Source organism: Lepidochelys olivacea (assembly GCF_965140295.1).
Source record: "Lepidochelys olivacea isolate rLepOli2 genome assembly, chromosome: 15".
NCBI classification, from domain to species: Eukaryota; Metazoa; Chordata; order Testudines; family Cheloniidae; genus Lepidochelys; species Lepidochelys olivacea.
Window position 1 is genome coordinate 8142482 of NC_140425.1, and position 22603 is coordinate 8165084.

At 41.7% G+C, this 22603-nt stretch overlaps 1 protein-coding gene across 3 annotated transcripts in view; it reads left to right on the forward strand.

Annotated features, from left to right (window-relative positions):
* Positions 1-22603, forward strand: part of TPCN1 (two pore segment channel 1) — a 69775-nt gene that overhangs the window by 28339 nt on the left and 18833 nt on the right. For 2 of the 3 annotated variants that reach the window (XM_084649579.1, XM_084649578.1), the window contains exons 3-17: positions 2207-2331; positions 5407-5583; positions 6881-6994; positions 7544-7674; positions 8293-8381; positions 9889-9923; positions 10821-10879; positions 11713-11812; positions 13000-13116; positions 13814-13938; positions 15640-15688; positions 15914-15977; positions 17612-17656; positions 18781-18837; positions 18927-18980. In XM_084649579.1, the coding sequence (XP_084505705.1) occupies positions 2207-2331; positions 5407-5583; positions 6881-6994; positions 7544-7674; positions 8293-8381; positions 9889-9923; positions 10821-10879; positions 11713-11812; positions 13000-13116; positions 13814-13938; positions 15640-15688; positions 15914-15977; positions 17612-17656; positions 18781-18837; positions 18927-18980 (1341 nt within the window). Of the gene's footprint in view, positions 1-2206; positions 2332-5406; positions 5612-6880; positions 6995-7543; positions 7675-8292; positions 8382-9888; positions 9924-10820; positions 10880-11712; positions 11813-12999; positions 13117-13813; positions 13939-15639; positions 15689-15913; positions 15978-17611; positions 17657-18780; positions 18838-18926; positions 18981-22603 lie in introns of those variants that run through there. The other variant, XM_084649580.1, reaches the window with a different exon arrangement.

Below are 22603 nucleotides of genomic sequence, written 5' to 3' on the forward strand. Positions count from 1 at the left end.
GAGGGTCATGGGGTGGAGGGTGTCCAAAAGCTGTTGTAGAGGGGTCGCGGGATTGCCACCATCACTTCTCTGCTGCCTTCAGATGTGGAATCTCAAGGCAGCCTCCTCCCCCCCTGGAGTTTCCTGTGGCCACAGGAAGTTGCTGGAGGTTTAAGTGGGTCTGATATCCCCCGTGCTGGGAGCACCCCTGCCAAGAGTTCCTAGCTGCTAGCCCCAGCTAGGGTGAGTTGGGACAGGACTTGCTCTTCCCCTGCGTGGCCGCTCTCTGGAGGAGATCAGACCTACCTACACCTCTGGCAACCTCTTGGGCTGCTGCCTAGTCCCAGAGCTTTCTGCAGCTTCAGGAAGTACCTGGAGATGGGTCTGATCTCCCTCAAAGTGCGGCCATGCTGGGGAAGAGCAAGTCCTGTCCCTCCCCAGCCCAGCTGGGATTAGCAACTAGGAGCCCCTGGCTGGGGCACTCCCAGCAGCATTGGGAAGATCAGACCCACTTCCGGCAACTTTCTGCAGCTTGGGTAGGTATCCAGAGGTGGGTCTGATCTCCTCCCTGGAGTGGCTGTGCAGGGGAAGAGTAAGTCCCATCCCTTCCCAGCCCAGAGGGGACTAGCAGCTGGAGCAGGGGGCATGGTAGGAACCCTTCACTTGGCACACACCCCAGCCCTGTCCCTCCCTTACAATAGCTAGATTTCACAGGGGAGGTCTGATTTCATGGTCCGTGACACTTTTTCCACAGCCGTGAATTTGGTAGGGCCCTACTCATAACACAGAGATTAAGAACTGCTGCATAGCAACTTTGAAACAACAGGACTGGGGCTTTTGTAGAGGAAAATCCTTCTACTTCCCATGCTGGGACTCAGCAAAACTATTTTTATGTGTACCTCTGTAAGAAAACTACCAAGGAGGAAGAATGCCCTTGTAGTTAAAGCATAGGACTGGAACTCGGAAGAACTGGGTTCATGTCTTTGTTTTGCCATGGCCTTCCTGTATGACCTTGGGTGAGTTATTTAGGCCTAACGTTTAAAAAAGGTGACGTGAATTTTTGGTATCTCTTGTTTTGGGTATCCAAACCTTAAAGGAACCTAATTTTCAAAAAGTATTGACTGAGTAGCCACCATTCACCTGGACATCTGCAATCACTGATTACTTTTGAAAAATTAAGTTTTAGCCTCTCTGTGCTTCCGTTCCCATCTGTAAAACTGGGATAATGATCCTTTTGGACGTGGGGGTATTGTCTTTGTGGTCGTGCAGTTACATCCTCAATGTCAGCAAATATTTGGTTTTCACACATGCCCACTGACAATGTCACTGTCATAGGAAGTTTGCTGTGTAGTGTCCCATAACTTGTTTCCTTGCTTTTTAGGATTTGAATTGGGGGAAAATATTGCAGTTATCCCTAATACCCTTTTTTTATACAAGGATTTTTGTCTACGGAATCTTAAACAAATGATAGAGCACTCTTCGTTTCTGTGCTTCTTTAGAGATTAAAAAGACCCCAAAAGTTTTAAAGTAACCTAGGACATAAAGATAGACAATTAACTTTCTCTCTTAGGCTATAAGATGGGGATATTGATATTTACTTGTATTGCAGGAGTGTTGTGCAGATGAATTAATGACTACAGAGCACTCTGAAAATATAATGCTGTCTATAATGTTAAGTATTATGATTTAGTTTCTGTTGCTTGCTGTAACCCGTTACTCTTCCTGAGTCTTCCCTAGTATTCGGTCTAAAAAGAAAGTTTTGCGGTATTTTTGTTTTGTTTTTTCTGGGTTGTATGCCCCCAAAGAGGCTTTCAGAAGTTTGTCATCTCCTCTTAATTTGTTTCTCTTGATGGTAGAGGTATGAACCTGAAAGCATTAATATCATGAACCAAGAGACCTTCTTATGTTAAATGGGCAGGTGACTCTGTTTTGATTATTATAAGATGCTCATGTTCAAACATTCAGAAGTTCTTAACTGCTGAGTTCAAGAGTGCTGATCATAACATGCTAGTTTTTGAAAGCTGCTTCTTGGGAAGAATCGATTAGCCAGTGTCTACATTGTCACTTGGTATTCAGGTGTCACTTGATGCTTGTCACTTGTCTTACTACATGATACTTGACCTGCTTGTGTTCCAGAAAAGACTGGTGCATTCTCCCTGATCAAACTGGGCCTACTTAATTGTACATACCTCTCTCTTTCTCTCTCTGTCCTGTCCTATGGATACAGATGGAGGCAGCTATGACCTTGTTAATGATGTGTCTAGCCCAGCAACAGGGGACTACCATTCTCAGCAAAGATCTGCCAGACACAACTGGGAAATGAACTACCAAGAGGCAGCAATCTACCTCCAGGTGAGGCCTGCTATTCAGTGTTGTGGTAGAAGTATCCACCCTGTGTTTGAAATTGCTCATCAAGGGCTTGTGAACAGGGGAGTAACCCTTTGACGTGTAAATTGGTAACGTGGACTTTTAAATCATGATCATTATTAAATATAGAAAACTGCATTTGTGAAGTTTCCTGGTTGCAGGGTTGATTCTCTAAATGGGAGTGTCTCCTTACTGTTAAAAAAAAAGATGAGGACTTGGGAGATTTAGGTTCTATTCCTAACTGTGCCAGACTCACTGTGTGATCTTGAGCAAATCATTCAACCTCATTCAAGTCTAATGTGAACTCATGTTTATAATGGAAGTTCACAGAGTTAATACATTGTCTGATTATGGCACATACAGTAGGCTAAGCCCTCCAGATCGAAGAATTATTCTTGTTGCTGTCTTGACCAATTACCATGTTGATGATGTCCTTGAAATGAAGTAGACATAACTTAAATAGCACTCAGATTGTTTATCCAAATTAGCAGCTTCAGGCTAGAGTTTGCTATCTGAATAAGAGGGCTTAGCTGCCCAAGAATGTCTTGAATTGCATCCGATGAAGTGAGCTGTAGCTCACGAACGCTTATGCTCAAATAAATTGGTTAGTCTCTAAGGTGCCACAAGTACTCCTTTTCTTTTTGCGAATACAGACTAACATGGCTGCTACTCTGAAACTTGAATTGGTTAGTTACCAAAAGACAAAATTTGGCTCTTTTTTTCATTCTGTAAGTTTGTTTGGGTCACGCCTGGATAAGAATGCCCTACTGATGTAAAGCTAGCTCTGTCTCTGAGTGGGAGCTTGAGTTTAATCTGGGTTAGGTTTTTTCTGTCCTGTTTGCAATGTGGATCACCGAACTGACTGTTATATATAAGTTAAACAGAACATAAGCTTGAACTTAACTATTGAGAATTGCCTCTTTTCTTGTGAGATGATTAAATGGAACAAAGTTGTCACATAAGAATGGCCATACTGGGTCAGACCAAATGTCTGTCTAGCCCAGTATCCTGTCTTCTGTCAGTGGCCAATGCCAAGTGCCCCAGAGGGAATGAACAGAACAGGTAATCATCAAGTGATCCATTCCTGTCGCCCATTCCCAGCTTCTGGCAAACAGAGGCTAGGGACACATTCCCTGCCAATCCTGGCTAATTGCTGGACCTATCATCCATGAGTTTGTCTATTTCTGTTTAGAACCCTGTTACAGTCTTGGCCTTCACAACATCCTCTGGTACAGAGTTCCACAGGTTGACTGTGCGTTGTGTGAAGAAATACCTCCTTTTGTTAGTTTTAAACCTGATGCCTGTTAATTTCATTTGGTGACCCCTAGTTCTTGTGTTTATGAGAAGGAGTAAATAATACTTCCTTATTTACTTTCTCCACACCAGTCAAGATTATGTAGACCTCAGTCATATCCTCCCTTAGTCGTCTCTTTTCCAAGCTGAAAAGTCCTAGTCTTGTTAATCTCTCCTCATATGGCAGCCATTCCATATCCCTAATAATTTTTGTTGCCCTTTTCTGCACCTTTTCCAATTCCATTATATCTTTTTTGAGATGGGGCAACCACATCTGTACACAGTATTCAAGGTGTGGGTGTACCATGAATTTATATAGAGGCAATATGATATTTTCTGTCTTATTCACTATCCCTTTCTTGATGATACCCAACATTCTGTTCGCTTATTTGACTGCCGCTGCACATTGAGTGGATGTTTTCCTGAACTATCCACAATGACTCCAAGATCTCTTTCTTGAGTGGTAACAGCTAATTTAGACCCCCATCTTTTTATATGTATAGTTGGGATTGTTAGCTCACATTTATAGTGTGGATCACCTCTTAATGGAAAAACTGTCTTGTGGACCTGACCTCACTTCCCACTCTTGACCACAAGTACCAGCCTCCCATCCATAATTGCTTAATATCCTCATAGTAACTGCAGCAATTGCTTGCCTTACCTAGAAATGTAATGTTAGAGATGTACTTAACTGTCCCAGTTGGAAAAAACTAGCCAGCACCAAGTGACATCTTCAGACAAACCAGCAAGTGCTCTGCAGGTCACCACTGGTCCACAGTGAGAACCTCTAGCTTAAACAATAGAAGTGGCTGTTTGATGGTCCTATATTGAAAGACTGAGACCTATTTAAACGTAAGCTCATTGGTACCAGAGCAGTCTTTTCCTTACGAGCTAAAGTAGTAGTAAAGCCACTGTTGTAAATCATTTGCAAGCAAACTGTTGGAGTGTTGAGCATTTATGCTCAAATAAATTGGTTAGTCTCTAAGGTACCATAAGTACTCCTTTTCTTTTTGCGAATACAGACTAACACGGCTGCTACTGTGAAACCTGAACTTTTATGTTAAGATCCTGAAGCAAGAGGGAATGACACATCAGCATATAGACTGCCTTAATTTTTCATGATCTCCAGCTTCCCACATTCCTTTCCAGAATGTACTGGACAGTATTTGTGTTCTACAAAAGGATTTTCCTTGCACAGTCATTTTGCAAGGTCAAGATAAGAAACCATGACTGTTAAGCTCAGGGCCAGCTGGTTATCTGAGTTCTTTAGAGTTCTGTCATGGAGAAGTTGATCAGTTTGATGTGGGAAGTCACAAATGTGGAAATAATTAAAAATAAACAACATCCCAGAGTTTTTCAAGTGCTAGCTAAATTTCTTTGGCTATCCTGCAAAATGACCTGGGCACTTCCTTTTCCTAAGAAACTAATAGCTTTCTAAGTTGGAAGCTCACAGCTGTTAATGTAATCTGTACTACTGAAATATACACACAGAAAAAAGTGGGTTTGCTTTGTGTATAATATATGCCATGTCACCTAGTGGTTAGAGCATTGCCTCGGGATCCAGAGCTTCTGAGTTCTAGTCCTATTTCTGCCACTTGGAGAAGACACTTAACCACTCAATGAATCAGCTTACCAGTCTGTAAAATGGGAATAACACTACTTCCCCCACAGGGCAGTTATGAAACTAACTTGATGTATGTAAGATCAGATGGAAGGTGCTCTTGTAGTGTAAAACATTACTAATGTTGCTGCTATTATTTTCTATAGGAAGGAGAAAACAATGATAAATTCCTCACCCACCCCAAGAATGCCAAAGCACTGGCTGCCTACCTCTTTGTACACAATCACCTTTTCTACCTAATGGAGCTGACCACGGCACTGCTGCTCCTGCTGCTGTCCCTCTGCGAGGCCCCTGCTGTCCCCATTCTTCGCCTTGGCATCTATGTATGTAGTTCAGTCACAGAATGATGATGTGAGTGGATGGGCACAGAGAAAGAAGGCATCAGCACCAGAAATACTATGTGGTTTGTTTAAGGGCATGGGGGGAGCAGAAGCAGTGTTGTTTTCACTGGATGTGGAGAGATCAGGCTCCCTCAGGTCAACAATCAAGACACGACATATGTATGATGCTTTTAAGGGTCACCATCATCCCAGACCTATACTACCCATGATGTATTCAAACTGAATCATTAGCAGCTCTTAGAATGCGAACATTTCAGATCCTTGTCTCCTGGCATGTTTGAGAATAGCGTTCTAATCCCAGCTCTTGCTCAGATCCCTCCTGTGATGTGGACAAGTAGCTGAAGCTCTGTGCCTCAGTTTCCCAAGGTTTATAATGGATATAAAGATATTTACCTTGCTTCTCCGTATTTGTGAGAATTAATTTTAAAGTGCTTTGAAGCTTTATGGTTAGATTTTTTTTCAAAGGCCCAGCCTCCCTTTCTGTGAGTGTAGTGTGTTTGCAAAAATGAATTATGAGTGCAAATCAGAGGGTTTGTGTCACTACCTCTTTGTGGCTACAGATCAGATAGTGAGAAGTGCAAACACTCTGATTTGTGAGTGCAGCTTGCACCTGCAAACAGAGAAGCTGACCCGAATAATTAAGTGCTAAGGGTTATTACCATGGTTGTTCAGGGTTCTATTTCTGATCATCCATTACTTTTTCATATATGCAAGCTCTTTTTCCATCCAGCTCTTATTCCCGTACTGCATTGTGGGGTATATGCAGACTTGGATCTTTCAAAAAGAGCCATTTCTGAGTTACAGATTTGCAAAAAGTGTACTGAGGTAATTACATGGAAATAAATACTTACCATACATCAGTTGCTCATCAAAAATTCCAAAATCGTTTTCACTGAATCTTTTATCACACATTGTTTCTGGGATAAAACCAAAAAATAAAATTTCAATCAAAAGTAAGCCTTTTTAGAGAAAGTGCTAAGTGATGTGAGGCTGGATTTTTCCAGTGCTCAGCAGCTGTTGTCAATTAATGCTGAACATTAATTTAACCCTTAGAATATTAGTGCCAGGCTAACTTTAAGAATGTTTAAAAGACAGAGGACTGTTTGTTCTGATGTTTTCAATATATATTCAGGTCTTCTATCTCTGTAGGAAAAGCCTGACTGCTACAAAGCAGAGGTTTGTTACAGAAGCCACAAGCTTCTTGAGACGGGAGGGTAAAACCCTGGTTTCTGGAACCAGTGAAAATGAGAGGTTAAATTTATTGGTGGTCTGATTGCAGATCCACGCCACCCTGGAGCTCTTTGCATTAGTGGTTGTGGTCTTTGAACTTTCCATGAAGATGAGATGGATGGGCTTCTATACCTATATCAGACACAAAAGAACCATGGTTAAGGTAAGCTGCCTGCCCCACTGCCTGTCTTTTTCTTCAGTATTCTTTCTCCTTCAGTATCTTCTGTAACCACAGAACCAGAAGAAATATTGGGCTATTAAATATAGGGCATTTATTGAGTTGTCTCCCAACTTCCATCTGATATTACGTGAGCTATTGTCCATGTCTGAATTTTGGGGTTCTTTTCACTTCCTTAAAATCTTTTTCCCTGGTTATTAGTCACAAAACACTGGAACACAACTGGTATCCATGTGTACTGTCTATGAACTCGTACCACTCTGGATACACTTCCACAACTTCTGTTTCCTTCACTCTCTGAACGCTATTCCATTGCCTGGCTGTTAAGAAATGGCATAAGAGTAATGCCAGCCATGCTTTCTATGTCTGTGCCTAAACACTACAACTCTGCTCTTTTGCTTTTCTTTATACTGTCTGTCAAATGTACAGTTCAGCCAACATTACTAATCAGGAACGGGGAGGGAAGAAGAGGAAGTTACCTTTGTAATGCTGATCACTTCCTTTTTTTTTTTTTTTTTCTCCCTCCTCTTGCAGACCTGTGTGCTGTTAGTGCAGTTTGTAGAAGCAATAGTGGTTTTGGTGCGTCAGACCTCGCACGTCAGGATAACAAGAGCTTTGCGGTGTATCTTCTTGGTGGACTGTCGCTACTGTGGAGCGGTCAGAAGGTGACTGGCTACCTGGCCGGCTGGCTACCTGGCCGGCTGGCTACCTGGCCGGCTGGCTGATTCCTGCAGTTATGGCTGAGAAAGAGATCAAACTAAAGCTTTGTGGTTGTCCAGGCTTTTTTCATAGAGACTTCATATTTACCCTGGAGATTTGTAAGAGTGCAGAATTGTAGCAAGGCAGTCTCAGAAATGTTACTGTATCTTAGAATTCTCTTGTTTTGGCCCTATTGGGAGGCTGTATGTCTTAACCCTGCAGAAAGAAATTGACACAGTGAAACTAGTATCACGTGTTACCTGAAAGCTGACTGCAAAGAAACTAAATATGGCTTGGAAAATTACTTGATGTTCTGGGGACCATGTAGCATTGTACTGCTGCATGGGAGACCTGGGTCTAGGGAATGAGTTTGAGATTCTTATTTCTCAGAGCTAACAGAACTTCACAATGTGCTAGAAATCCTGAGCATTCCATTCCCAATCATTGAAGTGAGAGATGGAAAAAGACTGACTAGATTCTCCAGTTTATCTGCTTGCCAATGTAGAACTGAGCCATCCTCACTTTCTGGTGCACATGCACAGGTTTCAGTTTAAAGTATGGAGTAAATGTTTCCTCCTTTTCAGAAATCTGCGGCAGATCTTCCAGTCTCTCCCTCCCTTCATTGACATCCTCCTCCTCCTCCTTTTCTTCATGGTGATCTTTGCCATCCTAGGTAAGTTGCCTTTGTGTAAGGTTAAGCTGTCTGCTTTCTTGTATGGTACCTTGCAATAATTATTGTCCACGTGCCACAAAAGAGCAAGGGGAATGTAAAGCTGATTGGACGTAAGATGTTTTGACAGGCTCTTCACTTCCTTTCTGTCTGATTCATTTCATAATTAGCTGGGAGGTGAGGACAGGTGAAGAGTTGGAAAACATAGGAATTAGGGATTTCAGCCCCGTAAGGTAACATCACGAGTGACAAGGGAAATAAGTAACTTTGCCAAAAGGAGTTCTTGTATGCTTTGTGTGCGACTTCCAAGTTCTGCTTAATCAACTTCAGTCTGCAAGTTCAATTTAAACTTCTGAAAATTACTGTCTGTACTGTGCCTTGTACAATGCCATCCTCGGAGAGTATCAGAATTTGCTTTCCGGAGGGGTCATTTGAAAGTGTGTTGATAAGTACAAGGAGTCTACAGTATTGGAACTGGCACTGTGTAACATATACAATACCTTTTCACCTTCATGGTATTAGAAAACTTAACAGTTGCGTGACTAAGTATGCCAAGGATGGTGAACTTTTGGCATGCAATGCCTCTTCTGCAAAACAGTCACTGCCCAGCCTAAGGGCCAGCCAGCGTGTCCAAGCTTACGGCTTGCCAGGTCTTCAGTCAAATCATGGGACTTTGTGAAATGAGAGAACGCTCTCTGGGTCTCTTGACCCTTTGTAGCACCAGCTGGGAAAGGATATGAAAGTAGAGGGGATCTTCAACTATGGGAGCAGGTGCCAAATCTTTGGACTGAAGAACCTCTTGCTGTTTTGGAGAAGGAGAGAGAGGAGGGGAGAAAAGGGAATAAGAAAAGCAGGAAGGAGAAGGAGAGGAAGCAGAGGTTTGAGAAAGGGAAGAGAGAATAAAACCAATCAAGATGGAATAAAATCACTAATGAAAGGGGACAAGAGGAAAGGAATGGCAGATCAGGAAAAAAGGATTCACAAACCCAAATCCTGCTCTCTTCTGCAGAAGCATGTTAGTGAGGCTGGAGACAAGGGCATGGGACACCTTTTTCTCTCCCTCAACCACCTTCTTCCCTGATGTCCTCTGTCCGTCATCTTCCATGCTGCTCCTTATGTTTAGAACAGTGTTCCAGATTAATCTGGGGTGGGGACCGTGGGCCTGATTCTCACACCTTCTTGTCCTTTACAATTGTATAAAAATGTGTGTACAATGCTACCAAATTAGGATTCCCCACTCACTTGAACCCATTTAACATAGGTATAAATGCTGATACAAGGTGCCTGTGCAATGGAGAATGAGATCCTATATCTTCATCCTCTCTAAAGCACTGCGCACATGCATTATGCTGCATACAGATATTAAATAATAACAGAGTATTTAGCTGATGATCTGAAGTTTCATAGCCATGATTTGAGGACAGGGACTCTTCGTTATTCTGTTGCTTGAAATTATTGTCCTTTTTTTTTTGTTTTTCCCCCTTCCCATTTTCTCCTTCCATTTCTTTAGGTTTTTATCTGTTTTCCTCTAACCACTCAGATCCCGTAAGTAAACAACAAATACTTCAGACTTCGCTTTTTAAGACCCATTTGGTCATCTTGAAAACCAAATTCAAATAGTATATATAAGGTATAGATATAGTTTTTCTCCTGAATGGATTGTCTCTGGTTTTTAACTGGAGTTAGCACTAAGAAGGGCAGAGGGCCATGACTGACCATTTATTTTTGTAACGTAGTTAACCAAGGATCAGAACCAATGGGAAATAGTAAATGGTCCCCCCCTCAATGTCAGGAGATCCAAAAGGGGACATTACATTTGTCACCCCTCTTCTTGATGTCTCAGTCCAATCAGGGCCATCCAAATCTCCCACTACCCACAACTGCATCTATAGTGCAGTGCACCACACCTGTGGGCTGGCATATAAATGTCCTTGATGTACTTTGCTGCTCTGCTATTAGTGCTTCTGCCTGGATAGGTAAGTGAATATACCCAATAACGAGTTGTGATCCCAGCACAGCTGCTGGCAACCTCTTGTGATACACCAAAACTTCTTGTGATACACTTGATCACAGATCTAAGGAAAATAGTACTTTTCCATCCCAAGTGGGAGGCAGTTGGGTCTGCAGTGAAAGAGTGGTATAAGAAATCCTATTCTCGTCCTCCCAACTTATGCTGGCCTTACTGCTCAACAGCCACAGGTTCCAGCTGCCAAGTCTGACCACAGGGTGATAAAAGTATTGGGAGTAACCTACAGGAATGTTCAGACAAGCTTTCATTTTTTAACTTTTGACATGCCACACCTTTCTGTTTGCCTACAGAAGGGGCATGCAATTACATGTCAAGAACTACTAAGAAAGGTCAGGAAATTAGTTAATTAGTTAAGGAATTATAACCTTGACAGTGTCAATGTGGGGCTGGTTTGTATTTGTTTTCTCTTTCAGTATTTCAGTACCTTAGAGAACAGCCTTGTGAATCTCTTCGTTCTTCTGACCACTTCAAAGTAAGTCCATGCTTCCTTATACTTTCCCTTCCCATCATCTATGGGGAAAAAGTCTCTCACAGCAAATCTTTTATTTGTGAAACCTCTGGGGCTGCAGATGTGACCTCTTCTTTGTAGCATGAGAGCGATGTTTCCCGGTGGGGAACCTGTACTTCATTGTAGCCTAATGTGCAATGACCTGCCCCGAAGGAACTGCTGTAGTTCACCATTAAGTATTATGAAGCCACTAAAGGGGAAGGATGGTCTCACTGTTAAGGAACAGGTCTAAGAATACAGAGGTCTGAGTTATGCTCCTTTGTCTGGCACTAACACATTATACAGGCATGGGAAAGTCACTTCACCTCTCTCTGCCTCTTTTTCCCATCTGTAAAATGGGGATAATGATGCTTGTGCATTTTCTAGGATGATTGTGAGGATTAATTAACTTGAAATCCTTGGAATAAGATCTCTGTAGAACTGCAAAATATTACTGTTGATTAAAACATAAATAAACCATAGATACTTTGTAAGTCCCTGTTGCCCATCAAACTTTTGGGATGTTTAGGGATACATAATCTTCACTGCATTTCAAACTCTTGCAGCTAATGTATACGCAAAAGACTAAGTCTAATATACAGACTAACACGGCTGCTACTCTGAAAGGTAATGTATAGGTTCATAATCTGTATATTGTGTATAGCTACTTAGTCTGCATAACTATATGAGGATGGTGATTTGTGTATGCATATACACAGTTCCTGTACATAGTATGATCATCTAGTCAGTGTGAAATGCTGCATGAATGAGACTATTGTGATTGCTAATAAGTTGGCTTGTATGTTTTGGGGGGGCAGTTTCCCTGATGTGATGATGCCATCTTACTCCCAGAATCCCTGGTCCTGTGTCTTCTTCATAGTATACCTCTCCATTGAGCTCTACTTCATTATGAATTTGGTAAGTTTCTTACTGCAGCTGGGACTCCCCTTCCTCTCATTTTGATATTGCAGTAGAGTTCTTCACCTGTCGCAATGGTTTGGTAATAGAGTGCCTGTTCTCTTTTGTGTTATAATGATTTCTTAACAGGGTCTATCTGATTAAAAACAATTATACCTGTAACAAGGTCTCTTTGGTAATGTTCAGCCATCTTTGCAATCTCTCGTAACAACACTGCAATGACCTCTTCAGGGATTTTTGATCATTTAAGATGTGTCACATCGGTGGTCTGCTCATTGTGATAAGGCCCCTTTTGAAATCTCTTGTCATAACGGGGGTATCGGGATCCCTATCGGAATTATCACCTAGTAATAGCATTTTAATATCTTAACCAACCTGGAACCCTTTTAAATTGCCAATCAGAGTCTGAAATGGTTAAAACTGGTAACTCTGACAGGACTTTAATTGTAGCAGCACTAACATTAGCTCTGCAATCCATGTATACGTCCTCATATGTCACCTACACATAGTTAGATCTCCTTAGTGGGTGCTTGTTTATAGGTGTGTCTGCGTATTGAAAGATTTAAATAGGGAGCACAGCTGTAGCCATAGAATAGCATGAGTCTATTAATTCAGTCGCAACTGGAGCTTTCAGGCTCACTTTGGCTTGTCCAAACCAATACAAGGCTCTGGAAATCCATCTACAGAAGCTGTATGCTGTATTACCTTGCAACACTATCTATTGATGAATACTGATGTCATTACATCTGGGCCTTATAGAAGCTAGCCAGTTGAGGGTATACTTGACAAAGCTTCAGTTGAAGGTATAACGGCAGAAAGTAGCCCTCTTTCCCCTCTTCTTCTGAGCTTACTGTCCTGGTATGAACAGGCATTGTACAAACTTTTTTATGTGACTCTCATTAATGATGATAGGAGCAGTGTAGCCAAATACCTATGCACCATTTTAAAAATGTAACTGTGGGTGTGTGCTCTTGTTAATCCTTTGGTGTCCAGGTTGCTTAGAGATTCTTATTAACTCTACTATACCCTGTATTAGCACAGCACCTAGCAAAATCCATACTGCTGGCATCTATTGTGCCTCTCTGTGGTGCTTATTCATAAGTGTCCAGATGCAATGTAGCATAAGAGGCCATATGCTGTAGCAATCAAAGCCTGACTTCCTCTTTGTCTCATCTGTTTCTTTTCAGCTTCTTGCTGTGGTGTTTGACACTTTCAGTGATATTGAAAAGAGGAAGTTCAAGTCCCTGCTGCTGCACAAACGCACAGCCATACAACATGCCTACCGCCTGCTTGTCAGCAAGCAGGTAGGGAATATTCTGTGTATGTGCAAGAAATACCCAGCCTGTGTCACTGGAACCGGTTACTGACGCCCACCAGTAGCTCATCGGAAGACACTGAGTGTTTAAAGAGGTGGTGTCCCACCAGCAGTAATTGATGACAAAGTTCAGTGTGATCAGAAACCTGAAGGATTCAATAGATAGAGGATGGCTAAGTGACAACTAGCAGGAATGTTAAGCCTATAAATATATTTTGCAGATTGTACAGAACCAGGGAGAAAAGGAATGATTTAGCATAGTGAATTGAGGGTATAACGAAGAGTAATGGAATGAAATTCAAAAGGGAAAGCCATAGGTTAAGTATCAGTAAAAGTATCCTGGCAGTGAGCTCTGTTAGACAGTGGAACAGTTTTCCAAGGGAAGTGGTGGAAGACCTAATACTTGGCACTTAAACTGAACAGAACTTCAGTGCAAGATTGTTCTATGTTCTTCCACTAATCAGGAGATCAAGTAGAGGAGCTAATCCCAGGAGACTTTCCCTATATCTAGGTTCTAGAGTAATAAGTGAGTGTGTGCCTTCTAGAGGTGGTAGTAACAGCACCTTATCCTGACATTTAAATCTTGCTTAGAAGCAGTCCTAAGAGAGAGTTAAATACAGTGGCCTATATGTTCCTATGCTTCCTCCTACAGCATCACTTATGGCAACCCCTTTCTGTGTTTCTAGAGACCATCTGGTATCTCCTTCAAGCAGTTTGAAGGGCTCATGCGGTTTTATACGCCTCGGATGTGCGCCAGAGAGCGTTATCTCACTTTCAAAGCACTGAATCAAAGCAATACAGCTTTAGTCAGGTAGGAGCTGGTGCTGTAACCGAGAAAAGGGGTGGCATTTTACAGGATTCATGACACTCTGGGTCCATACCATATGTCAGAGGGAATGGTGTGGATTATGAAGGAAAATCAATCCCAGAATACAGGCTTAGATGCAGCCTGGGGTCGGGGAACACTTCTGGGATTCTTGCCTTCTTAGGCTATTGGAGGTGAACTTGGGCTTGGAAGGGGCGTCAAAGTGATAATCCCCTGCTGCTTTATGATCTGCTCCTTGATGACTGGCTTTCTCTTCTGCCCTGTTGGAGAGACAATACTGCGATGACAGCCATTAAGCAGAGGGAGATAGGTGAATGACAGAGGTCCTTGGAATAAAAGAGTGGGGAAACAGAGGACCCTATTTGGACATGAGACACCCAAAGAAAGGAGAACTTCTGCACATGCAATGCAACTTTAGCTTAACGCTTTCCCAGGTAACCAGCAATTGGTTATGTCCCCTGGCATTTCACTAAAGCACCACTCTCCTGGAGTTCCTAAAAAGACTGCAGAACCCTGCATTAAAATTCAGAGTAATTATTGCTGAATCATGCTGTTGGGTGAGTCCAGTTAACTCCAACCTGGGTATAAAGAGATGAGTGTGTCTTTGGGCGAGAGAGACCTAGAATGATAGGACAAGGAAACCCCGAAGGGAAACTCCGGGCATAGCTAAGCTTGGGGTGAAATCTTTGCATGATGCTAATCTGGTGGTAGATAATGGTTTTCATTTCCCAATAAAGCTAAACCCCCAGGAAGGGAGTGAATCTGGATGCTAGTTCAGCATCTGTGTGCTCTGTTGAGGATGGGGTAGGTACCAAGAGTCAGATTGTTCAAAGTGTTTAGGTGCCTAAAGGTGCAACTAGGTACCAAGTAAGATTTTTTCAAATCTGCGTCTTTAGGCATCTAAACACCTTTAAAAATCTGGCCCAAGCTGATTGTCAGTCGTTTTCATTTCATATGCTTACAGGGTTCTCTTATCTCATGTCTTTGCACCAGTTTTATTGTTGCTCAAAAGTTTAAAACTACCTTTTTAAAACAACCAACCAAAACCAAGCAGGAAAGGAATAGTTAGTAGTAAATGAGGAATTAAAATGTACTTCCAGGATGGTTCAAGTCCAATTATTTGTAAATGGCATTTTACAAACCGCACAACTGATCACCCAGCTATCAACCATGAGGCTTATGTAAACCTTAATATCGGTGATATCTTACTGTATTTATTTATATGCATGTAGTACATGCAAGTAAACACTGTACCCCTAAGACCTTACAATATAAGTGGAAATTCTGATTCCATTGAAGTCCATAGCAAAACTCTCCTTGAGTTCAGTGGAGCCGAGATTTCACCCTAAGACTGTATCGGTCTTTGTCAGGCCTTGCTGCAGAAACGTGGTAGTCTTTACTCTCTCCTAAGGCTCACTTGCATTTAAGAAAACCTGAGACACAAACAATGGAATAGCTGAACATTGATTTTTTCATATAGTTTGAACAAGGAGTTAACAAGAGAAATTAAGGGGACTTCTCCTGAAAAGAAGGTCTGGCATGGAAAATGTTCCCCCATCCCACAATCAGGGGACACAGTTAGGCACTTGATACACTTAAATAGTGAAACATTTGGTACCCATGATGGCAAAATCCAAATACCACAGAGATTTTGATCTGATTCACCCTTTTATCTTTCTCTTACAGCCTACAGGATTTCTACAATTTCTATGAAGTTGTTGGCTTAAAATGGAAGGCAAGTGTTAACTGGAAGAGAGTGTGAGGAGAGAAGGGGATGAGGACTGGAGGGAAGTTGGAGGTGAAAGAGAAGGTGGAGGAGAAATAAAGACTATGTGGAACAAGACCAAAATGACACGGGGAGAAGATGGGTCTTGTTCCTTTCTCTTATGGATGTAATTTTGACCTACTTAGATAAATCTCTGCTCATACCTCCCACTGATCAGGTCTGTTCCACTTCCAGGCAAAACGAAACCGCGAGCACTGGTTTGATGACCTTCCACGGACAGCGTTTCTTATATTTAAAGGTAATTTGCTCTACAGATCACTTGACGATTACCCTGTTCTGTTCATTCCCTTTGAAGCATCTGGCATTGGCCGTTGTCTGATGACGGGATACTGGACTAAATGGACTATTGGTCTGACCCAGTTTGGCCGTTCTTATGTTTTAAATTCTACATGTGCAGAAGCATGTACCTGTTGGAAAATCATCTCTTTTCAAAAAAAAAAAAAAAGCCTTCTGAAAGAACACATTCTCTCTACAGTACCCCAAGCGTAAATACAGTAACAGTCTAAATGTTCCAGATAAACTGCTGAGATGGGCACAGTCGCTAACTGCCGATCCACTCAAAGGGCACAGAGCAGCAGCCGTGTTAGTCTGTATCCGCAAAATGAAAAGGAGGACTTGTGGCACCTTAGAGACTAACCAATTTATTTGAGCATAAGCTTTTATGAGCTACAGCTCACTTCATCGGATGCATTCAGTGAGCTATTATTAATAATAATAGCTCACCTTACCTGATCACTCTCGTTAGTGTGTATGGTAACACCCATTGTTTCATGTTCTCTGTGTATATAAATCTCCCCACTGTATTTTCCACTGAATGCATCTGAGGAAGTGAGCTGTAGCTCACAAAAGCTTATGCTCAAATAAATTTGTTAGACTCTAAGGTGCCACAAGTCCTCCTTTTCATTTTTCAAAGGCACAGTGTTCTGGCCTGTTGGAGGACATCTGTTACACAAATATATATTCTGTGCACTGACCCGGAAACCAACTAGATAAAATAAGGAAAGCTTCTTAGCAAATACTTTGTAATAGACTAAGTCTTGAGCCCACCCATTGCTGGATTCATCTTCTGGTACAGCATGCAGGAGAGTCTGATGCAGCGCTCCAGCTTGCTGGGGCTGGCCGGGTCTAGGAGATTCGTTTGTCAGTATCCAAGGCTGCAGCTCTCCTCCAACAGTAGCTGGCTGTGGAGTGGATTTGCAGTCTCCCAGGGGTTGCTGGTCTTCATAATCTCAGGTGGATGCAGCATTTGCACAGAGCATGTGCAGCTGCTGTAAAGGAGAAAATAGAGGTTATAATGTGGCCTAGATACAGCCTTAAATGTAATATACCCTCTACATGCCATTATTGCAAATGTTCCAGTTTTTCTTTACCAGTTTGTATCCCTGGATAATTTTTTTTTTAATATATATATATATGTTAGTGAGGGACAACTAGCCTGAACCAAGGATAGTGCAGGCAGCTACTGGTACAAGATCCCTATGCAGCTGTGCTAATGCACTTTAGCCCCACATTAGGACACTTCCACTGTTCCAGGACTGGGCAGTGACTGACATCTCCATTTGAACTGTGCACTAGTTTCAAGATGTGGGCAAATTTTGGAACTGCAGTAGAGTGAGAACTGTCACATCACTGTCACTTGAGTTGTGGGTCAGGATTTGAAGTCAAGGCATAAGAAGTGAAAGACATGTAAGTGCACTATTGCCCACTGTGCTACCTATACCCCGTGCTGAGAATGAATATGAAAAATGAGCCCAGTTAATGTCAGGGAGGTTATTGAATAGATATGGAGGAAGAAGAGGGAGTATTTGAGTTTATTTTTAAGTATTTTTTTGTAACGAACATCTATTCGTAATATTTCCCTTCTTCATACAGGCATTAACATTCTGGTGAAGTCCCGAGCATTCCAGTATGCCATGTGTAAGTGTGAAAAACAAAATCTCATGATTTTACGTACTCAGCTTTCTTTGTTCTTCAGGGCAGGGATTCTCTCTCTGTGTTTGTACGCTGCCTAGTGCAATGGCACCAGATCTCTGATTGGAGACACAATGCACATAATAATTCCTGTGCTTGTCTGCAATCAGGGAAGGAGTTCTTGTATCTGTGCGTGTAGGATTCTTATAAGGACTAGTTTATACATTACTTTGAAGTGTGTTTTATGGGACTGGTTTCTTCAGAAGCTGGCTATTGCACCCTCTGAAATGCAACAGGATGTGTGATTACACTTCACATGGTTTCAGTTTTGACACTGCAGCTGAGGATGTTAATGCAAGAACCTGACTTGACACACAATGCTCCCATGGTTTGCTGTACTTCAGAAAGTGCAAACAGCTTAATTCCAAGGGGTATTGCTTGGAATTTGTACTGAACAGAGCTGTCAAGTTTCTCTAGAGAGGAGGGCAAGTTTGACTCCTGGTCCCATTTGTTATGCTAATCTCTAATTTTGATTGATTTTTATTCTGTAAGGAAGTGCCCTTTTTGCTGATTATGATGGTAGAATGAAGGGAGAAAAAAGGAGTGAAGGGGAGATTTCCTACATCTTGGATCCTCTGTGTCGCAATGCCTTAATGGTGGGCGCTACAAGAAGGCCTGTAGGAGCTTTGTGACGGTGCTGTATCCTTCCTGCATTGTAACTGACCTAGGAGCTATATACAGTCCTGGAACAATTCTGCAAAGATGGAAAAAAACTGGAATATTGAAGTAATACTAGGGCAATGTAGGGAATAATGTACCAGGAAAAATAACTGCATGTCAGACTGAGATTCAACAATACACTTTTTCTTCCGAGGATCTCAAAGCATTTTACATAGGTGGATAAATTATTATACTAATTTTATATACTGGGAAACTGAAGCATAGAATGTAGAGGGCTTTACCAGTGAATGGGATGTGTAACCTTGGGAGAGTTGGAAACAGAGCTTGGCTCTTCTGATGCCTAGTCCTGTGCCCTAACCATTAGCCCACACTGCCTGCCTAAAGGTTTAGAAGATTAACATCTGATTATCCAGCAACTTTTGATTGCAGCAGTGTATTTTGTTTTCCAGATACTGTGGTAGCTGTGAATGGGATCTGGATTCTAATTCAAACCTTCATGCTGCAAGGTAGGTGCATGGTTCATGGTTCATTTCTTGACTTGTCTTCCATAAGTTTGATCAGCCCTCTGAGAAGGTGCTGTTTCTGTGCCTTGCAGGTGGGAACTTCTTCCCCAGAGATGTCCCGTGGAGTTATATTGTCTTCCTCACGAGTAAGTTGCTGTGCCAGACCAGCACTGCCTTGTTCCATTACATCTGGGAAAGGGTATATTGGGGCTTCTCAGTTGCGCATTTTTAGTCATTCAAGGTATTAAAGGATCCATTTCCTTGGAAGCCATTTTTCTCAGTGCCTGGGATCTGTAAAGATTTTATTGGCCTTGCTTGCTTGTAAGAAATGCGTCTGGTGACCTTGGTGCTGAAGAGGGAACTTCTTGCACCCCTGCTATCTATGTAATGAGATGCATCTAAATGGGAATGTAGTTCTGACTCAGCCCTTAGTAACATTGCCCCAAAACCACACACACATCTGGTCTTCCATTTTCACCCCAACCGTAAACTGTTGGACATTTACTGACACCCGTCCACAAACACAACTCACATTACTGTCAGTGCAGACTGGATACATTGCATAGCCCTCTTGGTAGAATTATCATATTGAAAGCGTATCTCAAACCAAGACCCTATTTATTTCCTGCTCTGTTAATTGTTATTTTGTGGAATCCTCCTCCTTCCTTTATTTTCACCTGGAAGCTCCTTCCATTCTCCTCCATTGTACTGCCCTTCCCTAACTTTGACTCTGAGCTGTCCTCCTTCCATTTTGGAGGTGGTGTCTCTTTTGAGCCTATCAGCACCACTTCAAAGAAATCAGAGGGGCTCTTGAGAGATCCGTATACTGCTGTCCCTCCCACAGAGGCTGTCTTTCTAGTACTCCTGAAAAGAACAAGTCAAGAGTGAGCCTGATCATAGATCCCTACATGCCAGTGTGTTGCTCGGCCATGGAACTCATTACTTATCCAAGTTAGTTCATCCTCCCCTATAGGTCGTGGTTGTTTTTCACTGCTGCTGCTGAGCAATTCTACTGAACAGAGCTAAAGCTGACAAATGCAATAAAGGTGACTTTGGGAGAAACCAAATACACGTTTGCTAACCTCTCACTTAACAGCATGGAGAGCTCTTTGGCTACAGTTGCCAGCAGAGGAGTTATCAGAAAAGTTGGAGTTAGAGAAAATGTCCATTCTTTGTTTTATTAAGATGTGGTGACTTATTTTTGTTTTCCCTGTGGCTGTCCTAATTAGTGACATCACATAAAGTCAGAAAACTAAATATTGACAAATTTTATAGGGCTTGTATGCTAATGCAAGAAGTCTAAATACTAACAGGGGTGAACTTGAGTGCCTGGTATTAAATGCGGATATTAATAGAATAGGCAAACAGAAATTTGCTGGAACAATGATAATCAATGGGGGACACAATACTAGGGTACAAAATATATAGCAATGACAGAGTAGGTTGTGCTGGGGTGAGTGGCACTGTATGTGAAAGAAAGCATGGAGTCAAATATAGTAAAAATCTTAAATGAGTCAGACAGTACCATAGAATTTTTGTGGATAGAAATTCCATGCTTGAATAATAGAGTATAGCAGTCGGAATATACTACTGACAATCTGACCAGGATGGTGACTCTGATTGTGAAATATTCAGGGAGGTTAGAGAGGCTACAAAAACAGAAAACCCAATAATAATGGGGGATTTCATTTATCCCCATAGTGACTGGGTTCATGTCACCTCAGGATTGGGTGCAGAGATAAAATTTCTAGACGCTATTAATGACTGCTTCTTGGAGCAGCTAGTTCTGGAACCCACAATGGGAGAGGCAATTCTTGGTTTAGTCCTAAGTGAGCACAGCATCTGGTCCAAGAGGTGAATATAACTGAACCACTCGGTAATAATGACTATAATGTAATTAAATTTAACATCCTTGTTGGGAGGAAAATTCCAGAGAAACCCACCACACTCGCATTTAACTTCAAAAAGGAGAACTAAACAAAAATGAAGCTAGTTAAATGGAAATTAAAAGGAACAGTAAAAAGAGTGAGCTGCCTGTAAGCTGCATGGAAGCTTTTTTAAAATACCATAATAGAGGATCAAACTAAATGCGGTTCCTCCCCCCCCACCCCAAAAAAAAAGGTTACAGGACCAAGAAATGCCACCGTGGCTAAAGAACATACTAAAAGAGGTGGTTAGAGACAAAAAGACATCTTTTAAAAGTTGGAAGGCAAATCCTACTGAGAAAAATAAAGGAGTATAAACTCTGGCAAGTCAAGTGTAAAAGTATAATTAGGCGGGCCAAGAAAGAACTTGAAGAGCAGCTGGTTTTTGCTAACAGCAAAAAATTCTTTAAGTACATTAGAAGCAGGAAGCCTGCCAACAAGGGCCACTGGATGATTGAGGGCCACTGGACAATCTAGGTGCTAAAGGCGCAGTCAAGGAAGACAAGTCTGTTGCAGAGAAGCTAAATAAATTTTTTTTGCATCGGTCTTCACTGCAAAGGATGCAAGGGGGATTCCTAAACCTGAGCAGTTCTTTTTAGGTGACAGATCTGAGGAACTGTCCCAGATTGTGGTGTCTATAGAGGACATTTTGGAAGAAATTAAACAGTAATAAGTCACCAGGACCAGATAGGTTACATACCACAGTTAGTATTTCTGCAATTTCACATTTGAGTTCCTTCAGAACTGTTGGGTGAATCCTATCACTTAAATTAGCCTCTGTAGCAGGTGACTGGCAGATAGCTAATGTAATGCTGATTGATTGATTTTGATTTATTTTTAAGGCTCCAAAGGCAATTTCAGGCCAATGAGCCAAATTTCAGTGCTAGGCAAATTGGCTGAAACTATAGTAAAGAACAGAATGATCAGACACATAAATGAACACAATATGTTGGGGAAGAGTCCACACAACTTTTGTAAAGGGAAATCATGCTTTACCAATCTTAGAATTCTTTGAGGGTATTAGCAAACATGGACAAGGTTGACCTAGTGGATGTAGTATACTTGGACTTTCAGAAAGCCTTTGACAAGGTCCCTCACCAAAGGCTCTTAAGCAAAATGGGCAGTAATGGGGTAAGAGGTAAGGTCCTCTCATGATCAGTAACTAGCTAAAATACAGGACACAAGAGTAGGAATAAATGGTCAGTTTTCGTAGTGGAGAAATAGAAATAGCAGGTTCTCCCAAGGATCTGTACTAGGACCAGCTCTGTTCAACATATCCATAAATGATCTAAAAAAAGGGGTAAACAGTGAGGTGGCAAAGTTTGCAGATGACACACAATTATTCAAGATAGTTAAGTCCAAAGCTGACTGCGAAGAGTTACAAAGGGATCTCACAAACCTGGATAATTGAGACACAAAATGGCAGATGAAATTCAGTGTTGATTAAATGCAAAGTAATGCACCCTGGAAAACATAATCCCAACTACACATGAAAAATGATGGGGTCTAAATTTTCTTTTACCACTCAAGAAAGAGATCTTGGAGTCATTGTGGGTAGTCCTCTGAAAATATCTTCTCAATGTGCAGTAGCAGTCAAAAAGCTAACAGATGTTAGGAGCCATTAGAAAAGAGCTAGGTAATGAGACAGAAAATACCATAATGCCACCATATAAATCCATAGTATGCCCACACCTTGAATATTGTATGCAATTCTGGTCACGCCCTCTCAAAAAAGATATATTGGAAATGAAAAAAGTACAGGATAGGGGAACAAAAATGATCAGGGTTATGGAATATTTTCTGTATGAGGAGAGATTAAAAAGACTGGGACTGTTCAGTTTAGA